The 11,775-nt window shown below is 31.5% G+C and overlaps 1 protein-coding gene across 1 annotated transcript; it reads left to right on the top strand.

Annotated features, from left to right (window-relative positions):
• Positions 1 to 1,792: 1,792 nt before the first annotated feature.
• LOC123526852 (G-protein coupled receptor dmsr-1-like) lies at positions 1,793 to 11,367 on the top strand. The gene is made up of 2 exons (XM_053522766.1): positions 1,793 to 1,912; positions 8,561 to 11,367. Exon 2 carries the CDS (start codon positions 9,428 to 9,430, stop codon positions 10,511 to 10,513), a length of 1,086 nt encoding a protein of 361 aa, XP_053378741.1. The 5' UTR covers positions 1,793 to 1,912; positions 8,561 to 9,427; the 3' UTR covers positions 10,514 to 11,367.
• Positions 11,368 to 11,775: the final 408 nt, after the last annotated feature.

The following is an 11,775-nucleotide window of genomic DNA, read 5'->3' as shown; positions in this document are numbered from 1 at the left end:
CACTTTGACTATGAATTGAAACATTCATGTTTTCTCTCCCATGCATTGTCTTAGTAGACGGGACTCTTCTTTGTATACATGTATGTACAGAATTTTCTTTTGTCTCCCATTTAACTATGAAAGCAAAATGATGGATGGTTATCTTAGATAATTGTAAAAAAGGCTAGAATTAATTTCTCCATAAAATTAGTCTAATTCCAAATCATGCTTTTGTGTCGTTTAGAATATTTCGGAAGGACAAGATTTTCAAGTACAGGAAATCAGTTTTAGTTTAGTTACGGCTTTTTACATATTCACATGGTATGACATTAGAGTGCTAACTATTGTTTTTACCATTTGATATCTCGTCTCAAAAGTTTTGTAGATACTTAATAATGTCATGCACCTTGGTTACACAAACACTAGTTAAAATTACTTCTAAATGAAGGAAAACTTAAACAAAGTCGTTTAGATACTATGTCGGACAAACTCGTGAGCAGAGTTATTTATCGATATCATTTTCATCCGTTTGACTTTTTGGTTCCGATAATCTGCTCCGCGTATCAGATGAAAGCCACTTTATTACATTTGTAAACTGTGTGTAATTTTCGTCATCGATACAATTTGAAGATAACACTCGTATGATTATGCCTGTTTCTTGTGATGAAATTTTACAAGTCTTGTGAAAGTGGCAAGTTACGCTAAATCCTAGAATGAAGAACTACTTCAAAATGAAGCTATTAAATTATACACTAATTATTGTTTGCCTGCACTAAATATATATTGTTCATATAACTTATCATAATATATTTTGAAATATGTAGATCAGGAGTACTTTCAGATACAATCTGTTTTGAGAAGAAAAAAATAAAAATTCTACATTCTATTTTATCATAATTAATAGTCCTCTGAGCATGATGAAAAAGGTTGATTCAAACTAAATGATTTTGAGTAATACATAACGTTTTTCTCAAATACATTGGAGTTTTGACCTACTTATACAGTAATCTATTGTTTGTTCATTTGATGTGTATATTACATATACATCTTTATGAAAAATATAAGCATGCATACGAAGCTTTTAATCTCCTAACTTCTAATAAATATACAGGAAACTGTTATAAGCCATACTTAGGCCTGAGTTGTATAATTAATAGCATCTCATCTCTTTCCTAATTGGCAGTATCGCTGGTATTCCCAAATTATGTTTAATTTAATGTGTTAATAGGATGAAAGATCTGACCATCTTCTCCCCAGATCATTGATCTCTAGAAGAACAACTGTCATCTGCAGGCAAAACTAATTAGCTGTTTGACCGATCACTGTCCGCGCGTATTTACATATGACAATAAAGCAAGAATATGGACAGAATTGATAATGGTAAATGAACGTTCAAGTAAAGACAATGACTTGTTGATCCAGAGAACCAACCCTCTTTATACCTTCTTTTTGGAATTATATATAGATTATCTCCTAAAGCTCGTCAACATCAGAATACATAGAGCAATGACTTATATTGACGCAATAAAGGTAGCTACAGTACCTATATTATATATTACGATGGCCGTTGCCCATGGAAATGTCATTAATGGATTGAATGGCCAATCCTGCTTAAAATATAAGAAAGCAATGTTGTTTGTTCACACATATTTTCTGTTGACGAAGTTAATTACAAAAGTGGTAAGTCACTGTACGACAGTTAAACTCATATACATTTATATGTATTGGATGTTTCGAAGCAAAAATAACTGTTACATCCTTTAAGGATAGTTTTCCGATACAACTAAGCAATGCAACGAACTAATGAATGAAACGAAACCTATAGCTCTCTCTGGCAACTTACATAACTATCTCAGAAACGGTTTGGATATTGCCGCGAGATTACACAGATCAGACATATTTGGACTTGGTAACGCTGTTTGATTGTTGAATAGTAAGTTATTTTTTAGCTTCTGAAATAATATACACTAGTAAAAAAATAAAAACAATAACATTTAAATTAAGTTTTTTTTGTCTTTTGTGAATAATAATTTGCACGTAATATTAAATAAAAAAATCAGAGTAGATAATGAATCAAAAGATTATTAGACTTATTTTTTTTCAAAAGGCAGAAAATATGAATGTGTTTGCCTATTACTTCACAGTCATGTAAGTTCTTTCCGCAAAAATCCCACTACATTTTTTTTTCAATGGATTCAGAGGAACGAATATTGGCAGTCCTGGTTTATTCTGGAAATTATTACATTATTTTACGGTGTTTTCATATAAAAATTAAGTATATAAACAACAAGATTCGGTACGAAACATTCGAATTAAGTCGTCAACATTTACCGTCGCATTATAAAACATAGTTTCAAATTCATTTAAGACAGTAGTTTTGCCAACATAATAAAGTTTTTTATTTCTATTAGTATTTATTAAACATGTGTATTCAGTTATGATACATACAGTTATTGGTATTAAAAGCCTAGATCTTGGAAGTCGGCTGAAAAGATTCTGACTCTATGGTAGCAGCAAAGTCAGACATTTTCACAGTATGAAAATACATTCTTGCATAAAAACTACTTTTTTCACTGGATCCGCCCATGTATTAACGGGAGAAAAATCGTGTGCAAACAAGGCAATTCACGTGTTGTTAATACCCGATTTTTATTTTTGAAATGCTTTGCCAGGGACATATGTATGTATTTCTGCGCAGACTGATATTTGGCATCTGCATCTTGTTTCTTCCGTAATAACCTGTTCTTGTAGCATTATAGACACAATGTAATCCATAGTATGTTTAGCTGTATCAGTTTCCAACCCCAAACGTACTGCCCCCATCAATGTACGCACTACCTTCTCTCAGAGTTTACTCCCTTTACAAAGCGTCTGTTCAGTTATTGTAAATAACTGTGAATAAATAAGTATCGCGTGTAACTTGTGCTATTGCCCGTTTTTAGGTATTATAGTAATGACTTTTGTTAGTATCAGTCGGTTTGTTTTCACCTGATTGTTCGCAGAATTCATATAATAAACCTCGAAAGCTAGTCACTAGCTTCGTACTCATCCGTACTCTGTTTGTTCGTACTCAAAATAATTCGAATGTAAAGTTGTTATTCTTAAAATAATTGTGTTCCTGTTTATCAAATTTTTAAGTTATATGCAAAATTATGTGTAATGTAACGTTTGTAATAACTAAAAATAAGATGCTCAAAAACCTCCAAATCACGCTTTTAGTAGTGTTGTTGTTATGTGTGCCCCGGTTATGGATATTTAAAACATGTTTACCGTTTCCAAGAACAACAAGAATGGTAAATAAAAAAATGTACCGGAATCGTCAAGTCATCACATATGAAAACAATGCATTTAGTCGTCGTGTAATGTCTTTTTTATGCAAGAATAGCGGCAATACACGTTTGTTTTGTGTATTAACGCCTGCAGAAGCCCTTGGGATATGTTTGTGACCTCGACCTTCGGTCTCGGTCACAAACAATCCCGGGGGTTCTGCGGCACTTGTACGTTTGATAGAGGAGATTTTTTTTGTCATTTTATATGTGATACATTATCATCTTAGAAAATGGTCATACAAATTGGATAGTGTGGCTCTTTTATTTATTTTTACGTATAAAGCAATTTTTTTCAATAGTGAAACGTATGTTTACATTTTGCCAATACTAATCCGTTTGTTTGGCAAATAAAAGTTTAGAATATTGTTTTTTCATACTAAGTTACTAAACAATCTTTCGGTATTAACACTAGATTTGAGTATGAGCGAAAACAGAAAGAGACTTCTTTCAATTTTCTAGTTAATTCCCATTTACATTTCAATTGATGAAAAATGTACACTTTATGCAAAGTAATGTTAAAACCTATGGATTATTAGGTTGTTTATTTGATTAAGGTGAGAGGACTGTACGACAGTGGCTATCGGTATTTTGATGCTAATCAGATATTTCAATATATCATTGAGTTAGTTTCTGTTTACCTCCATGCAGATAGCGCTAAAAGTCAATGGAAAACGCTATTTACATTTTAGGTAACTACTGGAACATAATATATTTTGAGTCAAACTAAGGTGTGCATTACTGATTTGAGTTGTCTTGTTCCATAATTCTGAGCAAATTTGATAAAATTACTTCCTGCACTGTGTTGTATACTAGATTCTAACATGGCTCGATTTGATTGCAAGTACAACAAATAAGGAACTCAAGCTCTGTATATTCTGCAATAAATAACGGTTGACTCGGGGACCGTTAAGAGAGCATTATGACGTTAATAATGACGTTAAATTGCCACATGACGTCCGATACATTACTCCTCAGGTAAATGAATCCCGCATGATATTTATTATAATATGACAATGAGCATGTCAAATTGAAAACAATCAATACCTTCTTGTGAGTTATCGTCAAAACCACGGTTCATCGTACAGTTGCTTTAGAAACGCTCTCGTGGTTCAATTCTTACGCATTTGAATTCTGAACCGTGGTAAACTAAACGATAAACCACTCGAAGGCCTTAGTTATTTGTTAGTTAACAGCTTGAATGTTAAACAGTTACTACATGTTGAATTCCGGGAAAAGTATTAGTACCATCGCTGTTTTGATTGCGTGTAACTTTGCAAATTTTTACAATCCCTTTGAGAACGCTTTATCAGAATTCATTTTAAAACAATGTTATTATAATATTCTTGACCTAATAAATAATGCTATTTAAGCATAAACTAATATATTTCAAAGTCTGTGTCTGAAACCAAACCAAATTTGTTGACTTAAAAAAAGAAAATGTTATTGGAGCCCTTAACAATTGTTTTAAGAAATTGGCGCGTTTGTTCGTGATGAACCAGTTGATAGATATATGTCTGTAGATATATCTGTAGAAGATATCCATGTAGATTTATCTTTAAATGATATCTATGTCGATATGTTTGTCGATATATCTGTAGTAATATGTCTGTTCATGATATATCTGTTAAATTGATAATATGTCTGTTTATAATATATATGTAGATAATATATCTTTTGATAATATATCTTTGGGTTGTTTGTCGGTTAATAACATGTTTGTAGATGTTATATCTGTTGATACTATATCTTTAGATAATGTGTCTGTTGATGATATTTGTAGATTAATATATCTTTTGATAATATATCTTAAAAAATGTAAGTTGATATTATGTGTGTAGGTATAAAATATGTAGATAATATATGTTTAGATAATGTGTCTGTTTATAATATATCTAATATATATATTTATCTGTAAATAATATGTTTGTAGGTGATATTTGTTGACAATTGATCTGTTCATGATATAACTTTTCATGATATAACTGTTGATAATATATCTGTATGAAGTGATGTATGATTTTAAATGAATGTATTTGTTTTAGTATCGTTAAAAGACACACGACTAAAGATATATCTATAACTTTATTTTCTTAAATATGCATATTTTATACATAACAGTACTTTAGGGACATAACCATTCGTGCGATCACTTTTATCAGCATACATTTGAAGATTTAGTCATGTTTCATATAAAGTTGGCGATTAATTTCGAGAACATATATTTCAATTCAGTGAACACAGTACTTTAGGGTCATAGCTCTTCATGCGATCACGTTTATCAGCACGAAACTAAAGATTTAGACATATATATCATACAATGTTGGCGATCAAATGCAAGAACATATATTTCAAATAGATTACATTCTGGGAAATTTGATATCAAACAGAGTCATCAACATTTGAAGAGAATTAATCTCTTTTGATGAAAATTGGAAAGATGCAGTCAAAGACATAAATGAAATAGAAAATTGTAGACATTAGACACTCATTAAACAAACTGATTATCACTACATCTCAGTATATCGGCGACATTTTTCATTACGGTACAACCTGTTATTTGTTTCTTTCATATGGGCATAATTTCTGAACTTGATAGCTTCTTTTTCATTGATATATGAATTCAATATTTTCAGTAACTGTAACAAATATTTTAGGCCGGCAATCAAAACCACTTACACTTATGAGGTTTAGGTTTAGGGTATGCTAGACTTTCACCATATTTTCTCAGCAAACAACAGAAACATGCAACATAGTCCAACGAGCCTATTACCTATCGCAACATATTCCAACGTGCCTATTACCTATCGCAACATATTCCAACGTGCCTATTACCTATCGCAACATATTCCAACGTGCCTTTTACCTATCGCAACATATTCCAATGTGCCTATTACCTATCGCAACATATTCCAACGTGCCTATTACCTATCGCAACATATTCCAACGTGCCTATTACCTATCGCAACATATTCCAACGCAACATATTCCAATGTGCCTATTACCTATCTGGTAACTGAATTTGTGGAGCAAATTACTTCGTAGACTTTTTGATAACTTTAATTGTTTTGAACAAACTTAATTTTACAAATTTTCTGTAATTGTAGTTTACAATGTGAATATTTGCAGGAAGCGTAAAAACGACTTCTTATAAAACCCTTAAGAGGTGTGCTGTTCAACCGTGAAACATGGCCATATAACGCATAAATAAATCAGTTTTGAAAGTTAATGTTATACCTTACAGACTTGGTCAGCAAGCAATCCTTAGGGATTCCGCAGATGCCATAACATTAAAAAAAAAATCATTCTTATAGTGTGATATCTGACAGGAAGCACGTTAACACATGCAATACGGTTATTACTGCTTCGGTTTTTGGCCTTCATAAACGACCAATAGTTTATACTCTTTCATCATTTCATACACTATCAAAAGTGTTAGTTGAATGAATATGTTACTATTACCCTTTTGTGTTCAATACAGTACTAAAAAACAAACAGAGCTGTAAAAGAGCAAGTTCATTGATAGCTCAATAAAAATATTTTTATACATTTATTGAAAGCAATCGGAAAATCAAATTTACCCAGAAGATACATGTAAAGAGTAATTATGTTCGGTCGATAAGTCATTGGCATCTGTCAGACAAATCATGTATTCATATCTGTAATTTTTCCATACCCTTACTACATTGTCAGCGTAATAAAGTGTGGTCACTGCTCGGTCAAAGGTATATTTGACTTTGTTCGTAAATGAAGTACTTTTCTGTAATTGATTTTTATACGTCAAATGTTTAACGTATATAATAGATATGAGTTATTTGCTTTAATAACGGGCTAGATAAATGTTGTTGACATATTCGGAATATATAGCTATTTTCATTTTTAAGACCAAATAACATCGCTATGCAAATGTTCATATACGCACACACAACAATATTATGGTTCTGTAAATTAAGAAAAAGATTTTGCCTGAAACAAAATCTTTTGTTAGTATTTAAGCAAACCTACATTTGATTATCATAATGAAATATTGCTTCAGCCCTCAGTCTATTTAATAGTGTTCCAGTACTGGCAATAACATAGTCTTTATCATTTTATAACGATTATCGCCAAGTATTTTTACGCCTTTCGGTTTGCAATAACGTTTACATTTTCTCAAATCAAATAAAAAATAAGAATGTGATTAATGTCTATAAATATTCCTTTTTTTTTTCAAACAAACAAAAAATAGAATAATTTTTGCTAAACATTCCCAGTTTCTCTAATCAGACAGACGTAAGAACTAATATCGATAAATTTCCATTTTCTCAAATTCAATAAAAGTAAGAAAAGACTTAAACAATCCAATTTTCTCAAATTAAACAGAAACAAGAATAAATGTTGATAAACATTCCCGTTTTCTCAAATTAAACAAAAAGTAAGAACAAATATCGGTGCAGTAAACGCATCTAGTTTTCTGTTTCTTTCATTTAATTTGTTATTTTTTAATTTCATATGAGGCACGTTTATTCAGTGAAAACATTACAGTGTATGTACCCTTATATTTACTTAATAAGAATGTAAATTAAGGAAAAAAGTGAGCTTGCAACTGGTATTCTCCATTTAAAAAACATATCTTGACGTAATATCGTCATCAAAAAAATATTCATATGTTTACAAGAACTATAAGGAAAAGATGTGAATCAAGTGATAACATTGTTTTCAACATTTCAGATTCAAAGTAAATTCGGAAAATAATTCTGCATATATAAACTTAATTTTCGTATGTCATTACAATTTACTGCCAATTAGTACACACTATTTCATTGCAGTAAATTGTAAAAGAAACACTGTTGCACACTATTTCATTGCAGTAAATTGTAAAAGAAACACTGTTGCACACTATTTCATTGCAGTAAATTGTAAAAGAAACACTGTTGCAGATGACGACCCTTTGAATGTAACTAATTCAAATATTTTCCTTTTCATATCACTACAAATAATCTTTGTATGGGTATTCGAAACGTTCATGATATCTTTTTCCTGTTTGTTTCATTTTTAGATTGTCTTTGGGTAGCCTGTTCTGCGCTGTATGACTCTGGCTGAGTTTTGTTTTTAGATACTTCCATAAATTATACTCTTAGTACACGTGCACTAGTTTGGTATTTCACTATCATTTCAGGGCCATACATAAATGATATAAATATGTTTTTGAGCCAGATGTCTGCATGACGCTGACTTAATAACTAAATTGATGTTTATGCTTTGATATTTTCCAGAACTGTCAAAAGTCATTAAAGTTTGGTAAAAGCATTGGGAAGTTGATGTCAATGAAAGTAAAAGCTATCCACGGCGGAAATGATATTTCAACTGGGGTGAATATATCGGAATTGTAGTCGCCTATACAGTAACAATACAGCGCCTCGGAGATATAGCGGAACTATTAACAAATGAGTCTTACAGTGCATAACACAGTACAATCATCACTTGACAAACCGATATTGGATAATAAACAACGGAATTACGAAAGGAAATTAGGACTACGTATAATTGTAATAGAAAAATGTTGAAATACAATACTGATATTGATCGAACTATACTTTCCATCTAAAGTTCATGAATTTAAAATAATACACTTAAAAATACATTTTACGATTCGAAAACCGAAAAGATTTATCAGATATTACTGACAGAATGCCAAGGAATGATGATATAACATAGATTGAAGAAGATAATGGGTAATTAAACAAGAATGTCATCAGATATTTCTGAATGTTATGGTAATATACTACGAGCAAATTTTTGTATAATGTTGTAATTAAAATGAACGGAACTGCTGTAAGGTCGCTTGAATATTTGTGATAAATTAGATTTGAAAATAATCTAAGTGGAAACATTGAATGACTATACTCATTTCGTTAATTTCATCCTCCGAAAAATGATCAGGTTTCAGATTTTGCAAACATGTACAAACACAAAACTTCACAGTTGTTTTACTGGTATTTATGCATACTTATGGGTAAGGCGTGAATTATACAGACATGAAATCAATGGTGTTTATAACACTGCGTGCAAATATATGTTTAAATCGTAAAAGAACACAAGAGACAGTCTGAAAATTACATTGGAAGGAATAAACATTCAAAATGAATTCAACGACATCGTCACCTTCTAGTGAAATTAACTTACTGGATGCATTTAGTATGCGGTATAGCCAATGGCACGGCTATATAAGTTTGACAATATGTGCGTTAGGAATACCTCTTAACATTATAAACATAATAGTTCTTACTAGAAGAAAAATGCGTACTCCCATAAATTTTATTCTGACGTGTTTAGCAATATCTGACATGGCTACTATGATATCATATGTGCCTTTCGCATTCCATTTTTATTGCCTGTATTCATCGAATGCAATATCATCTGAGAAGAATAGCTGGGAATGGATGAATTTTCTGCTAGTGCATTTGAATTTCTCTGCCACGGCTCACACTATCTCTATTTGGCTTGCTGTGGCTTTGGCAATGATTCGCTACCATCAAATCCATTCTCCTGCAAAAGGCAACTTGACGCGCATGCGCAGGCTTGTTCGTGCTAGGGTGATAGTTGGTATAATAGGAATATTTTCTATTGCAATCATGATACCAAATTACTTAAGTCACAATTTAGAACCATATAAATTACGTGATAATACAACAGTATATGTGTTCGAGGAATGGCATCTTGGATCCGACCTAGTCAAACCGATTAAAATGATAGCTTTGATATTGTACAGTGCTTTAGCAAAGTTAGTACCTTGTGTTATGATAATTATCTACGGTGGACTTCTCCTTATAACGTTACATAAAACAATGAAGCACCAACGACATTTATCATCGAACCGAGCGTGCTCAAATTCACAGAGAAGTAATGATCCGTCAAGAACAACAACTATGTTACTTATCGTTATAGTGCTCTTTCTACTAACAGAGTTGCCTCAAGGTATTTTGATAATGTGCTGTATATTTATCAAAGATTTTTTTGAAAATACTTACATACCATTAGGTGACGTTATGGATATTCTCGCTTTGATAAACAATGGCATAAATTTTGTGTTATACTGTACAATGAGTCAAGAATTCAGACGAACTTTTGTTGAAGTCTTTTGTTCACCACTAATGAAAAACCAAAGACCAAATTCTCACGCAACAACAGTTATGTATTCTAAAAGATTGCAAAATAGTATTCTTTAGGTATTTGTGTTTTAGTATCACTCGTTTATTTTGTTGTAAAATAGTTTTAAATTAAAGTGCACTGTGTGCCTTTACAAAATGAATATCAGTTTGAAATGCGGGAAATACATGGATTGCATGTTGTTGTTGTTTTATTAGAAAATAGCAATTTCATAACTGTTAAAGCGGAACGTTGTATCTACTACCATGAGATTGGAAGAATTTTACTTTGTCAAATATGCCGACTACGGCGGTACTGGTTTATCCTTTAGAATGTTTCATAATCTTATTATAGTTTAGCAAATGAAATTGTGATACACATAATAGGTTCATGTGCCTTGCATTTATTAATATACTGTGCCATGTTACATGGCAAATCATAAGGAAATTTTGTTTAATCTTAAACTTTACATGATTTCAAAGTCTGAATTGTATGCATATTTTGAAAATACAAATTATATACAATCATACGCCTGTCGTGCAATTGTCGTGTCTGATACCTCCGTGATAATAGCAGGCGGAAAAATGGGTTTTGGGAACAAATGAAAGAATAATGCAGAACAAATACTTAAGTAATGAAATAGTTTAGTACGAACTTAATTATAGAAATATACTTTTAAAGACAGTTTTCCATGCTTATTGTGTAACTAAGATAAGTACCAGATACAATCTAGGCATATAGTGTTAAAGATGGTTTTGCAGCATCCTGAATTGCGGAAGTAAACTACAAGCTGAGCGCCTAAATGCGATATACCTATTATTACCTAGTGCATGTGATCTTAATTTTGAAAAAATAAGGACTTGTGCTTGAATTTTTTATACATGTTTTTTCCCCACAGTAAGCTTATTAGAGCATAGTTCAATCACAAATTAAAATGTTATAAGTGAAGCTATATGTAGTACGTTTTTGGTACTTTTGTTTTTAAATACCGGTGTCTTGTCTAATTATACCTATGCATGGTGCACGGTATTATCACCCGGCATTTTTTCTTTATGTTGAAAAGAAGGATCAATATACATTTTACCAGGTATCATTCGTCGTCAGCTTTCTGGAGCGTTTCTGATATTATAAAATATTTTGTAAATAGTTAGAAAAAAATGTGGTTGCGTTAGGAACACAGGTTGGCTTTTGTCTTGATCATTTGATAAAAATTGACATCTTATCAGTTTACTCAAGAGTAAATGTTGTAAGGTACTGCTAAGATAAACCTTTTGTATCACACGTAGGTATATATACGGCAAACCGATCAATGAAATACAGAAACACATTTTTAAATATAACG

The sequence above is a fragment of the Mercenaria mercenaria genome, chromosome 14 (genome assembly GCF_021730395.1).
Source record: "Mercenaria mercenaria strain notata chromosome 14, MADL_Memer_1, whole genome shotgun sequence".
In the NCBI taxonomy this organism is placed as follows: domain Eukaryota; kingdom Metazoa; phylum Mollusca; class Bivalvia; order Venerida; family Veneridae; genus Mercenaria; species Mercenaria mercenaria.
Note: the sequence above shows the minus strand (reverse complement) of the source record. Positions and strands in the feature narration are given on the sequence as shown.

Bases quoted from the DNA above. Each gene is read 5' to 3' on its own strand.
- LOC123526852 (XM_053522766.1), top strand. From the start codon at position 9,428: ATGAATTCAACGACATCGTCACCTTCTAGTGAAATTAACTTACTGGAT.